Source organism: Raphanus sativus, unplaced genomic scaffold, assembly GCF_000801105.2.
Source record: "Raphanus sativus cultivar WK10039 unplaced genomic scaffold, ASM80110v3 Scaffold1768, whole genome shotgun sequence".
Classification (NCBI taxonomy): Eukaryota; Viridiplantae; Streptophyta; class Magnoliopsida; order Brassicales; family Brassicaceae; genus Raphanus; species Raphanus sativus.
This window is the reverse complement of record NW_026617077.1, coordinates 1-19489: the sequence shown is the minus strand read 5'-3', so window position 1 is coordinate 19489 and position 19489 is coordinate 1. Positions and strand designations below refer to the sequence as shown.

At 36.2% G+C, this 19489-nt stretch overlaps 3 protein-coding genes and 2 pseudogenes across 3 annotated transcripts; 3 read left to right on the top strand and 2 right to left on the bottom strand.

Annotated features, from left to right (window-relative positions):
- Positions 1-394: 394 nt before the first annotated feature.
- On the bottom strand, positions 395-1692 carry LOC130504732 (probable LRR receptor-like serine/threonine-protein kinase At1g29720). The gene is made up of 3 exons (XM_056999361.1): positions 1551-1692; positions 1256-1436; positions 395-1164 (listed from the first exon to the last, which is right to left on the bottom strand). Exons 1-3 carry the CDS (start codon positions 1648-1650, stop codon positions 1089-1091), a joined length of 357 nt encoding a protein of 118 aa, XP_056855341.1. The 5' UTR covers positions 1651-1692; the 3' UTR covers positions 395-1088.
- Positions 1693-5229: 3537 nt separating this feature from the next.
- On the bottom strand, positions 5230-11391 carry LOC130494764 (probable LRR receptor-like serine/threonine-protein kinase RFK1). Its single transcript, XM_056999363.1, has 24 exons — positions 11080-11391; positions 10447-10621; positions 10020-10091; positions 9856-9924; positions 9707-9778; positions 9547-9618; positions 9384-9455; positions 9214-9285; positions 9023-9094; positions 8864-8935; positions 8716-8787; positions 8568-8636; positions 8426-8491; positions 8292-8354; positions 8160-8204; positions 8018-8061; positions 7452-7840; positions 7169-7364; positions 6937-7083; positions 6680-6798; positions 6384-6594; positions 6058-6295; positions 5821-5971; positions 5230-5750 (listed from the first exon to the last, which is right to left on the bottom strand). Exons 1-24 carry the CDS (start codon positions 11186-11188, stop codon positions 5382-5384), a joined length of 3036 nt encoding a protein of 1011 aa, XP_056855343.1. The 5' UTR covers positions 11189-11391; the 3' UTR covers positions 5230-5381.
- A 1323-nt stretch (positions 11392-12714) lies between these two features.
- Positions 12715-14720, top strand: LOC130504733 (seipin-2-like). Its single transcript, XM_056999362.1, has 2 exons — positions 12715-14107; positions 14183-14720. The coding sequence occupies exons 1-2, from the start codon at positions 12830-12832 to the stop codon at positions 14636-14638; spliced, it is 1734 nt and encodes a 577-aa protein (XP_056855342.1). The 5' UTR covers positions 12715-12829; the 3' UTR covers positions 14639-14720.
- Positions 14721-15200: 480 nt separating this feature from the next.
- On the top strand, positions 15201-16024 carry LOC130504734 (uncharacterized; annotated as a pseudogene).
- A 1101-nt stretch (positions 16025-17125) lies between these two features.
- On the top strand, positions 17126-17855 carry LOC130504735 (uncharacterized; annotated as a pseudogene).
- Positions 17856-19489: the final 1634 nt, after the last annotated feature.

Sequence of the window (19489 nt, the reverse complement as noted above, 5' to 3'; positions counted from 1 at the left end):
GATTAAAATTTTTAATATATTGTTTTATTTTAGAATAAATTAACAAAACGAATAAATTAATATGTGAATAGTATAATTTCGCCAATTTGCATCAAGTTGTAAAATTTTATGTAAAAATAAAAAAAATATTATCAAACATATATATTATTAAATAATTATTATATTATATATGTAAATTACAAAATATAAAAATATACATCAGATTTTTTTATAAAATCAGCGGTTTATTAATTTATGTTGAATACAAATTAAATCATCCACGCAGAAATGCAGGTCAAATACTAGTAGATGTTTATACGACAAAACTAGAAATAAATCACGTATTGAGAACATAATTAAATGCCGAAAGATAAACCGTGGAAATAGCGGTTTTGAATAATTAGACACGGACATAGAAGTTGACTTTCCAGTAACATTTTGTGTTTGCGTTTACAATTGTAAATATCTTTTGATGACTGTATTTTTGCAAAGAATCTCGCTTAAAGATTGCATGCTAATTCGTCTCAAAACGTTTTTGGGTTTCAATTAGTTCTCGTTCTTAGTTATGGTTTGCTTTAGTCTGCAAGTGTGTCTTTTCGTTTCGTTTGTGTGGGCTGTCTGTGGGAACATCTCTTTCGTCCCCTGACTTTCGATTTCAAGATTTTGATAAACCGCCCGCTTTGTATTATGGTTATGGTTACGTTTAATAATATTTTTCAGAGGAAAAAAAAAACATTTTGATAGTTTACAAAAAATAAAAAAACATTTTGATAAATTTCTGCAGTAAACTTTTAGACATATTTTTATTAATACAATTTTTTTTGTGTACTTCTTAATATAACTAATTCTCGATTGGTAATATAAAAATGAATAACCTAAAACATTTTTCAAATCTAGCATAATACATTTAAAATTCCAAAGTAGCAGCATACATCACTGTGTGAAAACACTTGTTTATCCTAATTTTTTTTTGTAACACCAAATGGCTAATTTCTTAATATTGTACAATAATGGCTAATTATTTTTGGTAAACTAATAATGGCTAATTTTATAAGTAAAATATGCTTTGTTGCTATTTTCTTATAGTTACCTGTGTGAAAACTCCGAACTTACATGGACTGGAGATACCGAAGCTTCACTAACTGAGGCGGAAGTTTCCCAGGAAGATTCATGTTCTTGAGAGATCTATATTTTTTTCAAATGCAACAAAAAGATTTATAAAGGAAAAGAATTGCGAAACGGATCAAACAATTAGAGCGAAGAATAACACTATTACATGTCGGTAATATGACATGTCATCATGTTGTCACAGCGTCCACATTTAATGGTGTTGTTAACATCATCACCAACAGTCCGAACAAAATCAAACTTTAGACGGCTCATAGTGCAAGGATCTTCAGATTTGAGGTCCAATCCCTTGATACCAAGTGTAGTAGCTATCTCCTTAAGCGCCTTCGCTGCATTAATATAATAAAAGAAAAATTGAACATCGACCATATAAATTTACACTGATTTTGACTGTGATTGGATAAGAAATAAGTTCAGAAAGTAGTCATTTTTTCTTCTCATACATTCATCTGGATGAAGCCGTGAAGCCGATGTTGCTAAAATTACGAGGAAGCTCGTGACGATGGTAAAGAACATAAGAAAACTGGAGAATGGTATTGGCATATCGATGTAAGTTACATATACTGAATCTCTGTATGCGTATTTGTTTTGTGAATAACGATGTTATCAACCGCAAGGATTCAGTAGTTATATATAGGGGTGGGCATTTTATCCGTGAAATTTGATTCGATTCGTTATCCGTTACTATTTGATCCGAAAATTCCGAATATCCGTAAGCTTCCGAAGCAAAGCAAATACTAAAATTCAATATCCGTTAATATCGAAGCAAATCACGAATATTAAAATTTTGGGAAGCGAATATCCGATCCGATCCGTCAATATATAAATATATGTATATTTTATTATATTTAAAGTTTTAAATGTATAAAATTATATAATTATTATTCTAACATATGATTTTACATATTCTATTCACATTATTACTTATATAAAAGTATTACATAAAAAGAAAAGAAAATATTTATGACAATTATTATTTTTTTCTTAAGTTTTGTGTTATTATAATTGTTAACTAAGTTTAAAAATTTACAAAATACGTAGATTCACTATATTTTTTAATTTTTTATCTTTTATATCATGTAAAAAAATATTTTACAAAACAAATTTGTATCGAATTTTTAAGATTATTTGTATTAATCAAAACAAATGAGATATCCGTAAGTATCCACAAATATCCGCAAATATCTATTTATCTTCCGGATATCCGTTTTTCCGAATATCCGTATTTTTCCGAATCAAAGCAAATCGAAAAATTAGATATCCGTAACATTCGAAACAAATCACAAATACCTTCAAAAACCCGGATATCCGATCCGTGCCCAGGCCTAGTTATATAATGTACGGTGTTTCTTGGGTCGTCGGTTACTGTAGAAGAAAGATATATACTGACCATACTTAATAAATGTTGATTCTGAAGCTGTAGTGGAGAACAGAGACGTTCGTGATTGATGTTTCATGTCTCCTTATGTGTTTATTACTTTTAGAAGTTCAATTAAAATGCTCCACGTTTTAGTAACATGATTCTAAGAAGTTTGGTTCCTAAAATAACCAGCTTGGATTCTAAATGTTTATACTGGATAAACAGATAAACGCGTCCACGAACCCAAACCGAACCCTAAGACTATCACCTCGGATTTTTTCTTTTCTTTTGGATGAATATTAAACTTATTCAATCAAAACGTGTTTAAAATAAATGAAGCTCTAATTCAAATGTCTGTTAGGCTAAAAATCTGAGATTATCAATTTGTGTGACAAGCAAACCATACGGACGTGGACATCGCTCTCTCGAATCCCTTCCTTCCCGTTGTTTGAATCGTTGAGATTTTGTTACGAATCATCTTGTCTATCGTGTGTTGAAGTTGACGGCCTCATATATTTAACAATGAAGTAAAAAATGGAACAAATATAGATAAGAAGTAATCAAAATTCTGCCATCAGTGCAAAATTATTAACTCCGGTCTGGTTGAAAAACAACGTCGAGGTGTAGGTGTACTATTACGCAGTGGAGATTGTAATTTTTTATGAATTTTCTACTTCTCACTTAGCGTTCACGTGGATATGAATCTATTATTTACGGGCATTTGATCCGGATCCACGATTGAACCAGTTTGAGTTTTGTGAAAAAATTAATATTTAAAAACCCAATAAAACCCATAAAAATTCATTAAAATCTGGAATCTGATAACCGATTAAACCAATAGTTGAACCAATAAATAACATTTTCTAATCATTTTTACTTTAAAAAACTGAAATGATAATAGAGAAAACAAAAATTAGTTAATTTGATTTAGTATCCGTTTATTTTTTCTATCGATAATTTATTAATGTATTTTACTTTTGATTTATTTTAAATCTAAAGTTTTTTATTATACACATTAGACATTTAAATATTTAATAATTTTTAAGTTTTGATATATTTGTTTAGATGTAATAACTCTTAACTTGCTACTAAAAAAATTTAAATAATATAAACTATTTTCTGATATTTCGTATATCAAATGAAAATAAAATATAAAACTTTATATGGAGTTGTCTCAGATATTCTGAACTATGCTCGTCTTTTTGAAACCATTTCCTTTGAATGGATCTCAAGAGATAAAAACAGGGAAGCCGATGAACTGGCTACGAATATGTTGTTTGTAAACGAGGCTCTTTTGTCCTCTAACTTGGTTTGATTGAAATGAAAGTTTCTATTTAAAAAAAAAATAAAGTTACTTTTTTCTAAATATCCAAATTATACTATCTATCACTTTGTTCACTTCTTTGATATAATTTTATTTACTTTTATCTCTCAGTACTTTCAACACTGAGGCAAATTTGGTGGCAAAATCTGCACTCGCAATGTCTGTAATGAACTCCCTTTTGGGAGAGTAACTCTTGACTAGAGAATGAAATGCTTTGTTTGCCCAAAAAAAAAAGGGTTTCCTCTCGGTCGTCGGTGTCGGTGACTAGAGAATAGAGATAAATTAATATCTTCAAGAACTAGTACTGCTGAAATGTCGAAGTTCATAAATGCTTGATGTTCCATGTTCACTTATGACATATGGCTGATCACTGATGTATGTATAATGATGGCGAATTACCTGCAGTGATCTTGTTTTAGTGCATTAGCCTCTTTCCACGATTTATTTTGTTCATAAATGATCATTTCCAAGCCATTCTATGAAATCTTAACATTATTTTTACGTTGCTTTTTTTTTTTGTTAACCATTTTTGAGTTGTTTATATCTCAAATATATAGACACTTGATCATAAACATAAGCAATGTCGAAGTTCATAAATGTTTGATGTTCCATGTCCACTTATGACATGTGGCCGATGTACACGATGACTAATTCTCTGCGGTGATTTGGTTTTAATGCATTAAGGCTCTTTCCAGGCTTTATCTTTGTCAGAAGTGATGAGTATGACCCAAATCTTTCTGCATTCAGTTAATGTCACACAGAATGACAGAAGACAATTATTGAAGTTTACATGTAAACACAAAAAAAGATAAAATAATTAAATTTTAAAAGATGAATCAGTTTCAATATTTGTGTACAAATCATTTCACAGATCCAGCCTTTCAAACAATATGTTGGTTGGATGCTCTTAGCTTAAAAATGTCACTCACTGTCCATGTCTTCTTTTAAGTTAAACAAAAAAGAGTAAAGTCATTTTGAAGGTATATAACTTAAGGGCTTCAAGAAGTATGATTAATATCTTTTGAGTAATGATTTTCCACAAGATAACTAATCAAGCTTTTATTCTTGATGTAGAATTTAAAGGCTTTAAAAGTATGACTAGGAAAGATCACCGGCTTTAGGGTCCCCCGGCTTTAGGGTCCCCCGGCTTTATACTAATCAACCTGCACCAAGCAGGCTAATCAACCTGCATCAATCAGTATCAATGTCTATCTTTTTTTTACTTTGAACAAAAAAAGAGAAAATCATTTTCTTTACGTAGAATTTAGAGGCTTCAGAAGTATGATTCATATCTTTTGAGTATTGATTTTCCACAAGATAACTAATCAAACTTTAGTTCTTGATGTAGGATTTAAAGGCTTTTAAAAGTATGACTAGGAAAGATCATTGACTTTATCGTCATTTGAGTTTGGGTTTTTCACACCACTCAGTCCCTAACTAATCAAAGCTTTAGTAGTAATAGATACAAAAAAAAAATACAGTAAATGGACTAATCGTGTAATAAAATTCCAACCCATTTTTACAAAATTAACAGTCAGATCATTTTACAAGAAAAGAAAACAGAGAGAAGACATCAAGTTGGAAACATCTTCAAGTCTTTGACTCATCTTGCTTTCTTTCTTGTCCAGCCACATGAGTAGAGGAGGAAGAAGAAGGATAACTATTAGTAGAAAGCTGAGTCTTACTGTTGCTCTCCTCCACGCCTTTCCTTACATCTTTGAACGCCTTAAACCTTATATCCCCTGATCTCCTGCTTGTTCCCGGTGTTGATTCCGGCACTGGATAGTGACCTTCCAGCATACCAACCACCTCTGACATTATAGGACGATCCGACGCAGAAGCGCTCGTGCACACGAGAGCCACTTTTATCAAAGTCTCTGCTTCTTTCTTGTCCACTTCATGTCTCAATCTCTCATCCACAACTTGCATCAAGTCCCCTGACTCTTCCAAATCAGTAGCCTGCAGAACAAGATGAGGTTTATCAAGAAAACAGCTTCAATAAGCAACTGAAAAACTTGGGAAAGTTTACCCATTCCAAGAGGCAGACGTCATCTCCTGCCGCCATGAAACTACTGTTGCTTATGCCAGCGACGATCTCTAGAACCAAGACACCGTAGCTGTAGACATCTGCTTTGAAAGATAAGTAACCCCACAGTGCATACTCCGGTGCCATGTATCCTCTGCAGAGGTTCACATGTTTCTTATGGGGTTAACAGACAAACCATAACTGTAACAAAACAAGAGAGCGGGTCAGCTCAGGGCTTACATAGTCCCAGCGACCTTGGTGCTGACGTGTGTATTCTCCTCTTCATCAAGCCTAGCCAATCCGAAATCAGATATCTTGGGCGTTAGATCCTTGTCCAGTAAAATATTAGTGGCCTTGATGTCTCTGTGTACAAACTTCAACGGTGATTCCTCATGGAGAAACGCTAGACCTTTTGCAATCCCACTGCAAATCTTAAACCTTGTAGGCCAGTCCAGTGGTATCTGTTTATGCTTTGGACCTTAACCATTGAAAAAAAAAAACAAACACATTTTCTTTAGAACTAAAGCATAAAAAAAATAGCTCTTGGAAACAAAACAAACACTCACTGAATAAGGCTTGAGCCAAACTGTTGTTCTCCATGTATTCATACACCAGCAATAGCTGAGACCGCTCAACGCAGAAGCCATGAAGCTTGACGAGGTTTGGATGCTGAAGACAAGAGATTGCGCCAATCTCGTTTAGAAACTCTCTGTTCCCTTGTCTTGATTTAGATGAAAGCTGCTTCACTGCTACAACTCTTCCATCTGATAACTCACCCTACATAAAAAAAAGAGATTCTATTATCAGCAGATGCACTGCACTATATTAACAAGAATAATCTCTCATCATGTGATCTTTTTACCTTAAACACAGCACCGAAACCACCTTCTCCAATCTTGTTTGCTGGATTGAAGTCATCTGTAGCAAATTTGATTTGCCTTAACGTAAACGTTCCAGATGGCAAATCTTCCTCATTAGGATCTGTGGGGGAAAAAAAAACTTAGAATCTTTAATTTCTCATTACCAGCTTTTTTGCACTCAGACTTCATAAGAAGCAGTCTGAAGAATGATAAACTACATAGCAGAGCAAAAAGAGAATGATAAGAAGACAATGATCACCTTTTCGTTGCTGCCAACGTTTTGGAAGGCAGCCAAAGAACCAAAGGACACCCAGTATAAAGAGAATAAGACATGGGAATCCAAGTCCAATTGCAACTTTTGCTCCCAGACTCATTCCACTTCCAGGAGATGCACACGGCTTAGAATCTGCACATTTGAAGGTATTATTATTACTATTAAAAGAAACTGCTGTTGTGATCATTACTGGTTTCTGCTATAATAAGAAAGCTACCTGAAACTATGGAAATGGCGGATATGAGAGGACCATACACCCCTCTAGTGGGAATCCTGGTGGTTCCTTTACCAGCCCAACTCAACCGGATAGTTAAAATATGGTTAGTGACATTGACAGAGAATGTTTTTGTTATAGGTTTTTGAGCTCCCTTTGCTTCATCCATGATATTGAAGTCCTTCACTACTAGTTCCTCCTGCAGAAAAAGAAGGCGTAAGAACAAAAAAAAGAGAACAGAACTTATTAAATTTAATTTGTCACCAGCTGAGAGCAAAAGGCTAACCTGAATGTAAATGTCGAACACACGCCTCCCAAGCCGGTTATAAGTTTCATCGTTGGTGAATCTCATCTCAGCAAAGTCTAGGTTCACAGTGTATTTTCCATTTTCCAAGCAGGCGTGGAAGTAAGTGAGAGACACTGGAGCTATCCGTGCTGATTTGTACAGATCAGACAGGTTAGATGCCGGGACAAAGACTGTGAATCTAGTGTTTTGGAAATTGTTGTCGTCCATGTAGTCCCCTGTGCTGCTGAATCCCCAATAATCATTGCGCTTCAGGTAATACTTAGCAGCACCACCTTCAGCTTCTCCGTCTCCTTGATATAAGATTTTGGTTTTGTTTTGATTCAACGTTAGATCGCTTCCACCACAGTTTACATGGAGACAACTCGAATCTGCCAGATAAAACCAAAATAATATAAATGAGAGAGAATTAACGAGTGAACTTTCTAGTTTCTACAATGATAATAAGACAGTAGATAACAATGTCTATAGTGTGTACTTTAAGGTGAGAGACTATTGTGAAACGATCTATCATCACTAAGTCCTTTTAAGAAGGTAAGTACACTTACATTGAGGACATTTGAAATCGTCAATGCAAGGCAGAAACTTGCTTCTACAAAAAACATCAATTGGTTATGGCGTTTTAGGGGGAAAATTAAGATGCAAAAACGGAATCTAGATGTTAAAGATGATCAAAGGAAAGGACCTTACGATTCTTTTGTCGAAGTGCTCTGGAACAAGTTTAGATTTAGATTCCTAAAACAAGAATCTTAGTTTAAAAAAAATGCCAATTATGTAAACCAAAAAAACATCAAAAGAAGAAAACAATGACAGTATCCTCACATGTTTGGACGACAAGAACGGCTCTCAGGACTCTGCCACTTGAGGTTATTATACGAAAGATCTCTGCAAAAACAAGCGAACTATCATCAAAATGGAGATGTAATGAGATACAAAACTTGGATTTGTATACATACACAGTGATTCCATCCCTTAGTAAGTCAGCTGGAACATCTCCCTCGAGCCTATTTCCAGCCAAGATTCTGCAAACAAAAGTAAGCTAAATGATTCTAAGTCAAAAGTAAGATAGAATATTTAACATATACAATTTTCACTTACAAAAACCGTAGTTTTTCTGCATGCGCAAACGATGGAATGACCCCAGGCAACTTGTTAAAACTCAGATCCCTACCCACAAACCGTAAATAAGAATTAATCAATATTGTCACTGTTTCATGTACAGCAGACCTACTTTTCATTTGCTTACAGTGTCTCCAGATTCTCAAAGTTGGAAAGATAGTCAGGTATTTGTCCAGCAAGGTTACAGTTCTTCAATACCCTAAGAATAAAAAACAAACAAGAATTAGATTAAATAAGAGATAAATGGAACAGCTTCAAGGAGGAATATAACTTACAGCTTTGAAATTTCTGTTGAGTTCTTTAACGAAGGGAATGGTTGGACTGGTCCACCTATATCACTGATCCTCCTGATATTGTGACAAAAGCATTATTTGCATTACTATTAGATGAAAACAAATAAAAATGGCAGCCATAAGAGTTGTGTCTCTGCTCACAGATTTTGAAGATTGTTCAGAACTGAGATGACCGATGGGATTGGACCAGTGAGACCAGATGCAACCATTTCTCTACAAGGAATAAAATAAAGAACATCAATCTCAACTGGACAAATTCACTTATTTTTAATAATATCAATGAGTGTTGAGAAAACAAAATAAAGAAAAGAGTTTAAGAAGAAGGATGTCACAGTCTCTGGAGTTCCTTCCAATTTTGTATGTAACTAGGTATCGTTCCACTGAGTTGGAGATCGTTAATCCTGCTGCATTGTGCAAAAAACAAACCGCAGATGAACAAAAGGGAACCAAACCAGCATAATAAGTAGTTCGGTTAGAATAAAAAACAGAACAAAAGTCTTACAAATCTGTGATATTCTGTAGTTTAGAAAATGAAGCTGGCAAATTTCCCGTCAAATTGTTGGAGGAAAGCAACCTGTAAAAGATGAAACCACAAGAAAGATGTAAAAACACCATGAACAAAGAACAATATACAATGAAGAGGATAGGGAATCAGAAACTCTCACAGTTTTTCCAAGTGGACTAAGTTCCCAAGCTCCTGAGGAATGGTTCCAGAAAACGCATTTGACTCGAGCTCCCTATACAAGAACAGAATAAAATATCATAACAGCACTTCTATAGAGAAAGTGCACTTAAGTATCCAAATTCTTGAGCTAACAAACTTACAAGTAAGTTAGTGAAGTCAAGTTTCCCAACTCTTTTGGGATTTCCCCTGACAGACGATTTACAAGAAGAGAGCTGCACAGACATTATATGTTACTGTTACAAGACCATTAAGACACTAAAGATAAACCATTAAGAGGGAATGTTCTTACATAAGTGTTAAATTTGTAGTAAACCATTCAAGTGGTATAGTCCCATTGAGGTAGTTGTAGGCTAAGTCTCTAAAACATAGCAAGAAACAGTGGTCAAAAAGTAAGTGAAGTTTTCCTATAATAGTTCAAAAGCAAGGTTGAGATACTTTAATGTGAGCACTTACATCTCCCGGAGTTTAGGAAGCTTAGTTATTTGAGGAGGAAGAGTTCCTGGAAGACTATGATCCTTGAATGCACTAGAGAACAAGTCAAAGAAGAATCATAAAATGATGACAGTTAAAAAGACAAGTTGACTGAATAAACAATTCTTCTTCTTCTTTGCTATTTAGTCAAATCAAGGACATGGTCACAACCCATTTTTAGACATTATGCATATCAGACACTAACACCAAAGATAAACTCAAGACAAGTGACTTCTGGCATCTATACAGAATAACCTATACACCTAGAGACACAATACCCAGTTCTACACAGCAAACATCACAGATCAACAACAGTGCAAGACCAAAAACAAATAATTACCATAATGCCTTGGAGGTCTTAGACACCGAAGAAAAAGGAAGTTATGAAGAGAGTGCTGAGCATTCTTACATTTTCACAACATGACAATCATTTGCGTTGGTGGGACTGCATTCACACTCTATTACTTGCTCAGCTGTCGGAGGAGGAGTCTCTGTTAGCCCCACCTTTTCGACTATACAATTTTCAGCATCGAATTTCCAGTACTTGGAGCCCAGTGTGGTAGCGATTTGCTCCAGAGCATCGACTAAGGGACAAGCACAGAAGCAAAAACAGCACAAGACACCGATCAGGGTAAATTTTACTTGAGCAAAAACACAAAAGATTATACTATTGGCCTATGATATATATACATATATGTTTTGCTTCAACAAATCGTGAAAAGAAACTGCCTTTTTTACTTAAAGTTCTAATACTGAGATATGACAAGTAGTTTCTTAAGGAAACTCAAACAAAAACAATCAAAAATAAGTTAATAAACGAAAATTGACCAAATCACTCAATCAACGCCTCCAACATTTTGGTTTTTGGATTAAACAACTTCAATTAAAAGAAAAACCCTACAAACCCTCAACGTCACAAAACAAATTCCGGTAACCAAATTAAATTTTTTTTTTTTAAATCCTATTTCCAAGCAATAAAAAACCCAGAAACTTTTACCAAATGAAAAATAAAAATAGAAAGAAACGAACTTTAAACGAATACCTTCATCTTGGGGTAATTTGAAAGCATTTACACCGTATAAGTTGAAGCAAATGATGACTAAAGCAGAGAATACGAAGATACTAATATTCTTCTTCTTATCGCCGAACATTTGATACAGAAGAGATAAAACTCAAAAAAATAGGGAAAAGGAGGACAAGAGACGACGTAAATCAGAGTCTCATCCAAAATGTTGATAATCGTGTGGAAGATCTGAGAATTATGGGTTGGTTTGGACAAAGAGTGATGGTGATGATTAGTGGTTTTTGTCGAATTATGACAAATCTACGATACGAACAGTGGTTTTCAAAGTTTTTTTTTTTCTTACAATAATTAAGTCAAACTGTTTACCAGAAAACAAATATTTAATTAAGTCAAATTTGAAAATTACAAAAGGTGAATACAACCGGAAAAAAGATGGTAAAACCCCACAGACAGGAAAAGCACTGACAACCTACAAAAGCTGAGAACAGAATCATTCACTAAAATAGTATTTATTTTTAAAAATATTTAGAATAAATCCTTTCTCTGTGTGAATGGTGTGCGTTATTGAAGAGATTATCTGTATATTTGCGCAAAAGATAAATAGATTCCAAAATAGTAAAAACTCAATTATTTCATTTTATTTTTTTAAGTAGACCAATTTTATTCATTATGGAACCGTTATGAAAACTAGAGTCGGTTAAAAGCAAAGCAAAGTAGTTTCTTTTTCTAATTAGAAGACAAATGAATTGGCAAAAAAAAAAGACATTTTAAATGGAAATAGACACGTGACAAAACAATGGGTAAAGAAAGGATAAGTAGTAATTAGGTACTTGTCCAGTTGTCTTCTAATTATATCCACTCTTTGTTTTGTTTATGCTTTGAACCATTTTAAGTAATCTTTTCATTAATAACCAACCACACAGCTTGGGTTACAAGTGGGATACAAATAAACCCCAAATGGTTAATAAGTAACATTAGCGGGAACTTGCAATTGAAGTAAGGAGAAGAGAAGAGGGTAAGGTTGAAGAATAAAACAAATAAAACCAAGATGTGAGCCGAGAACTTGATGACCATTGACCAAGTTTAAACCTTGAGCCTCTGAGAAGGGAAGAAGGCTGCGCTAGGTTAATTTACATGTTTGATGTCTTCAGTAATGGACTTAGCCGGTCTCTGAACAAGTTGTGTGAAGTGCTGAGTTACGCTCCTTCCAAGTAGTATTTGAATTTGAGAGAGGATTGGCGAACTAGTTTGGTCATGAGCTTTATCTTATTACTGATTAGGTCTTTCAGCAATTTATTCTGTCTTTGTCTTAAAACGCTGCTACAGAAGAAAGATAAAATTTTTAATAATCTATCTAATAATAACTGGAAGGTTATGGGCATGTGGGATATATACATTTTAAGTAAAAATTAATCCAAAATTCTATACATAGTTTTAAACTAAACCAATAAGAATAAAAAAAAATCAAACTAATCGATGTCAACCAAAATTACTGAAGCTATTTTGAATTTAACAAAACCGGACATTTTAATTCAGGCAATTAACCCAAACTGAATTGAAGAAATTTACTACTACTTAACAAAACCGACAAGTTGAAATGATGCGGTTCAACCCCCAAGCTCCCAAGCCTAGTAGCTCCGGTTAACAAATAATCCGGTTTCATTGTCCTGTCAGGGGTTACCGGTCATAGCAATTTGTCAACTACTATTATGCTTCTCTCTCGTCACCGATGCCTTAGAAAACCTCAACTTCATCAATCTCTCTGTTAATGATTCAATCAATGGACTCCTCCTCGTCAAACCCTACCATCTCCCACGACGACGTACTCGATCGATTCCTCGACGCACCCGATGAATTCTACTACGATTGCATGCCCCCGACCCGTCGCCGTCAATATTCTGCTAATCCCTCCGCCGCGAATCTCCGTCGGAGAAACTCGACTCCTCACCGGAATCCGATTCGTTCCGATTTAGAAACGGAGCCGTCTTCTTCATCCTCCTCCAATGGATTCAAAGTCTATGAGAAATCGAGCGAGGACGTAACCGAATCAACCAAGGACCTAATTGACCTACCTCCAGAGAAAGATAACGACATTGTCGTAACTGATTCGGTTCAGGACCGGGTTGACCCGATTCATGAAAGCGGAGAGAAATCCGAAGAATCAATGGATGTAACAGATTCTGATCGGGTCCGGGTTGGCCCGTTTCACGAAGAGAAAACAGAAGAATCAATGGACGTAACAGATTCGGATCGGGCCCGGGTTGGCCCGATTCGGGAAAGCGGAGAGAAAACAGAAGAATCAATGGACGTAACAGATTCGGATCGGGTCCGGGTTGACCCGATTCAGGAAGGGGTTAGCTTGACCGAAGAGTCCACGGTGACCACCGTGAGCGACGATCGGGAAGTTGACAATGCAGGATCCTCACCACCGGAGCTCCGGGAAACGAACCAAACAGACTGGTCTCTCTCTGGGCTCTTACTCAAAGCAATCGAGTTCCAATTCAATCTGATCATTACCTTGTTCAAGTATCCGCCTTTGTTGCTCCACTGGTGCTTCCTCTTCATGTTCGATCCCTTCAGCACGTTAAGGATCGGAAGACGCTTCTTAACGACAACGGTTGCAGAGTTAAGTGATATAATGTTAGGAACCTTTAAGCTGAGTTGGCTAAAAGACACCAAACGAATGTTGAATCTTGCGTGGAAGTTTGGTTGGGGTTTGTTCTGGGCTGTTTACGTAGGCGCTGTGTTGTTTGGCTTGTTGGTTTTGTCGCTTATGCTTGGTGGGTTTATGATCAACCGTGTTGCCGATAAACCGTTTGTGCTCAAGGAGGTGTTGAACTTCGATTATACCAAGAATAGTCCAGAAGCATTTGTGCCTATCACCTCTTGTGCTGGTGTTGTTGCTTGCGATGGAAGTTGCAAGGAGAGTAATGAGATGTTGAAGGTCAGGGAGGTTCGTGCTATCCCTCGAGACCACAAATTAGAGATCACTCTTTCAATGACGTTACCCGAGTCTGAGTACAATAAAAATCTCGGCATGTTTCAGGTATTGAAGTTAGAAGCTTAAGACAAGTTATGTTTGTTATGTGTATGGTTGTTCATTCATGTGTCTTTGTTGAAGGTTCGTGTGGATTTCTTATCTGCGGATGGTAAAACGCTCAACAGCATACGGCGTCCATGCATGCTGAGATTCAGAAGCGAGCCTATCCGTCTAGTTCAGACGTTCCTCAAAATGGTTCCGTTAGTTACAGGATACGTCTCCGAGATACAAACCTTGAGCTTGAAGCTGAAAGGATTTGCAGAAAAGGACATCCCCACCGCTTGCTTGAAGGTAATGATCGAACAGCGGGCGGAGTTTCGACCCGGCGCAGGCATTCCAGAGCTGTACGACGCGTCCCTCTCGCTTGAATCAGATCTTCCTTTCTTCAAAAAGGTTATATGGAAATGGCGGAAGACTTTGTACGTCTGGATCAGCATGAGCTTGTTTACTATGGAGTTGCTGTTTGCTTTGGTTTGTTGCAGACCTCTGGTAATACCAAGAACAAGAAGTAGAGACAGGCCGCCTGGAAGTAGATGATGTTGCTGTAAATCATGTTTTCTTACACTCTGAAACGGTATTTTCATTTCCTTTGTTAACTTAGCTCCTAAAAGTTATTTAATCAAAGTTGTAAAATATGTATATGTGGGGTTGAATTGAGATATGTTCTTTAAAAAGAGTTTGATAAAGTAAATATAGCAAATGTGTTTTATTTATAGATTTATTAAAAGTAGTCATTTAATTTCAACTGTAATACCATGTAAATCTCTGAGCTTCTATTATTCCTAACGTGTTCTGTCCTCACATTTAACTTGTTGCTGCTGTCCATTGAGAGACACAGTGAAAAACAATCAGAACTCAGATACGTTGTCTTAACTTCCAAAACAGTTATTTTTGCTAAAAATAACTGGGAGCCTCTCTAATCACAACCCTAACAAACTAAACAAATACCAAATCAAGTACCTTTCAGTTCCAAAGCCAGTGTAGAACCTTTAGAGCTTTATATACATCACCAATTTCTCCATGTTTCCATCTGAGCCAGCTGCTGGATTAATAGAAAAAGAACCGGACCCTTCTCACTGTTTTAAAACTATTCTTGATAATGGCGTGCCATGGATTTCTAGGTACACCGACCAAGAGATCTCATGGACGTCATATTCATGGAGGGAGAAGAAACCAGCATCAACGTCACCGATCCAGATGTTCACCAGCAGCAGCTGGCTCCATCTTCGCATCCCTCAACATGTCTATCTTTACATTCCACAACCGCCTCTTTCGCTGCGTCTCCAGGCTTTTCCGTCTGGCTAGCTCAGCTCCTAGCCGTAGAGCCACCACCACTAAACACGGCTACAAAAAGCTCGAGAAACACAAGCATCATCATGGAAAACGTAACGACAAGAAAAAAACCATCGTTCTTGATCTCGATGAAACATTGGTGCACTCATCTATGGACCCACCGGTCAGAGCTCACGTAGATTTCATGGTGAGGCTAAAGATCCAAGGAGTGGTTATACCCATGTTTGTAGTGAAACGACCAGGAGTCACCGAGTTTCTTGACAGGATCGGTAAGAACTACCGAGTGGCGGTTTTCACAGCGGTCTGCCTGAGTACGCTTCTCAGGTTTTGGATAAACTAGACAAGAACCGTGTCATCTCACAGAGGCTGTACAGAGATTCGTGCACAGACATGAATGGGAGATACGCCAAAGACTTGTCTCTGGTTGCGAAGACAGACTTTGGGAGTGTTTTGCTGGTTGATGATAACCCTTTTCTCCTACTCGTTGCAGCCGGACAATGGAGTTCACATTAAGCCTTTTGTGGATGACATGGAAATCAAGAACTGATGAAACTTGCAGAGTTCTTTGATGGATGTTATCAGTACGAAGACTTAAGGGATGCAGCATCAGAATTTCTTATAACAAAGTGATTTGATGCACATTTTATATATTAATGGCTTTCAATGCAGACTCTGTTTTCAGTTTTGTTTGTTTTTTTTTTGTGTTGATCTTTCTTTGGTTATCGTATTTTTGCGTTGACAAAGGATGATTTCTTCCTTTTTCAACGTTGTTTACCTCTATAATATGTGACTGAAAAAATGTATTAGATAACCAAGAAAATTGTAATGAAAAAAAATTTTTGGACTAGTAAATTATTTGTTGAATTTAGAGTGTTAGCAGTAGTATTTTCAGACCGGAATACTTTTTATATATTTTGTTTGATATCCATAAACAACGCTAATTTGGTAAACCAGGTTAAATTCTCTATATCGTTTAATGCATCAGATATTTGAGTTCTGGAAAATGGAATACTATAGGAACTAGTCTTGTTTAGTGGATAACATTCCAAACAAAAGAAGAACAATGAACCAAGAATTCACTACAAGAAAAGGCCCCTGTCAACTTCAGTAATGAGAGTATGAGACTGTTAACTTTATGTGCTTGAGATATTTCACAGATCAATCATCTTTTAAGCTATGAGTTGTCCATGTTTGACCTATAAAACTCGATTTAAACCATGTCTCATGAAAATCTTGGCTTTTTTTTCTTTTGGACTTGATACTAAAAGAGAATAGTTCAATAAATGAAAGATGAAGCCTAAACCATTATACTTGATAAAATATCAATAACTGATTGATATTGGATAAACCCATTATAATGTGGCTGTTATTGTACACAAATTATGTTAAACTTGAAACAACTTTAAGTTAGAAACAGATTCCAACAAATTTATTGTTTAACTAGCATGTGAAGTAGCACAAACTTCAAGTGTAATGCCATTATAACCTTCAACTGTATCTATTGTTGGTTCATGTTTTATGTACATTGTTTTTTGTCCATGAGTACATGAAACAGCAAAACTATGTTTTAATTGTCTTAACAGAAATTTACCAAAAACTAGGCATCTGCTCTACTTCACCTCTAAAAATCCAATAAACAAACAAAACTAAAACCAAATGTAGATATGATTCATATAAAAGTTAGTAGAATTACATTGCAGAAAACATCTTACCACTACCACAAACTTCCACATCTGAAGAGCTGCAAGCTTGTTTTGTCTTTCAATGGGGAATCAAATGGCATATGAAAGAATCATCGAAAAGAATCTATTCATGTCGATCTATACGTTCCATTGTCACCTTCTGCGTTGTGTTTCCAGGTGCTTTACAGCCACCACCACCATCAGCTATCCAACAACCACAAGACATGATGACTACACAAAACTCGACACAGAACCCAACACGAAAAGGACAATCATCCTCGATCTTGATGAAACCTTGTTCACTCCACGACGCAAATGCCTGGAGTAAGATACGATTTCATGGTGATGGTGAAAACGGAAAGCGGGGTTATGCCAATCTTTGTGGTGAAACGTCCCGGGCTGACTGAGTTCTTGGAAAGACTTGGCGAAAGCTTCCAAGTGGTGGTTTTCACAGCTGGTCTGGAAGACTATGCTTCGCAGGTTTTGGAACAAGATAGACAGGAAAGGTGTGATCTCGCAGCGGCTGTACCGAGACTCGTGCAGAGAAGTGAAGGGAAGATATGTGAAGGACTATCTATGGTAGTGGGGGAAGATCTTGGAAGTGCTTTGATAGTTGATGATCCCTCTTCTTACTCTTTACAGCCAGAGAATGGAGTGCCTATAAAGGCTTTTGTGACGACCTGAGAGATCAAGAACTTATGAAGCTCGTGGAGTTTCTTGAAATATGTGACGTGTATGAGGATATGAGAGATGCAGTCCAGGATTTGATGGCTAACTAGCTGGTTATGAATGTGCATATATAACTTTTATTTCCGGATATGTTTTTTTTTCTTTTCTTGAGCGTTTCTCTTTGGTTTACTTGTTAAGGGGGAGAGAGAAAAATAATTATAGGTAGTAGTTTTTTTTTTTTGCGTTGAAAAGGAATGTGCTTCCTTCTTCAATGTTGCACCTTGTACAAAGCAGATGTTTATGAAATAAAAAAGGTTTAGGTTTAGTAAAAAGCTTCCCAACTGCCTTATGATCCTATAGCACATAACACTGTTACAGATCCTGATTTTTGCTCGCTTTGGCCTTTTAGATCTGCTTCCTAAAAATCCAAGTCAGAGTAGTGACAATAAAGGACACTCCAAAAAACGCACAATATAACTTGCCTAAAAACAAACAAGCCATTACAACCATTGCTAAGACGAATCATCAGAGGGAAAGAAGAGACAATACTATATAAGTTACCAATTAAAGTTAGGCATTTGAATACCAAGCAATCCCTTAGTCTTCTCTACTCATATAAAAAAATGAGAAAAAGTAAAGCACTTGATCAATTCAGCTCCTTCCTCAATTAACAAAGCATAATTTTGAACATTTCTCTGACAATGTTCTAACTTCAACAAGCATACATTGTGATCGCATATTTCATCAGAATTTAATAGCAAAAGCGATGAGCTCAAAAAATTAAAAACAAACCAGGAAAGAAGCATCTTTCAAAAAGATACACGAATCAAGATCCATTACATTCCAAAAACTTGTGAGAATCAAATCGATTACAACAACACCATAGACGTTAACAAAGATGAGACCAAGACATTCAATACAAGTCAAATTAGGAAAGAAAGCAACTCTCTCTCTCTCTCTCTCTCTATATATAAGATTTCCACAAAAAAACTCCATATTTAGATAAAAATCTATTAAGTTTTTATAAACTCACAGCGGAAGACTTGACTAGGAAGTCGCAAGGCTTCGGCTTTACTGAAGCACAAGTCGTCGAGAGCTTCGCTACGACACCATCTGCATCTAGGGAAACCCGAACACTGAGATCTGGTCCGCATCTCGCGCAGCACTTTGGTTTTCTACTAGTCTTGTTCACCTTCGGATCTGTCTTGATCTCCAACAGCTCCCGATCCAAAACACGAACTTCGTTAGATTCAGAAGACGAAGAAAGCGATGGACATGGTAGAACAAGGAGGAAGATGAATAGCAGGAGAGTTAAAGACGAGAAGCTTGAGCTAGATTCCGACATTGACACCAAAACAAAAAAAAAGCTCTGTTTTCGATATTTTCGGAAAGTTTTTTTCTTTCTGTAAAATAACTCGAGGAAAGGGGGAGCTTGTCAAGAATCAGGAGTGATCTCATCGAGTCGGCATACAAATCAGACACGTGTGTGGGCACTATTCACGCGTGTGGGCGCAAGTTAGCAGATACCAAGACAAAGTCACAAAGACAGTAGTAACTTTGTGAGTGAAGCACTTTTTTTAGCTTGTAAAACTTTTTACCTTTTTTAGTATAGGATTCTCAAATCAGTGAAAAACTTATCGAGATCTGTTCCACTGCATTGGGGGTTTCATTTGGTTGCTCAAAATTTTCTTTTGCGTAAAAATTGGATACATTTTGAGACATTCGTTTCTTACAATGAGCATTA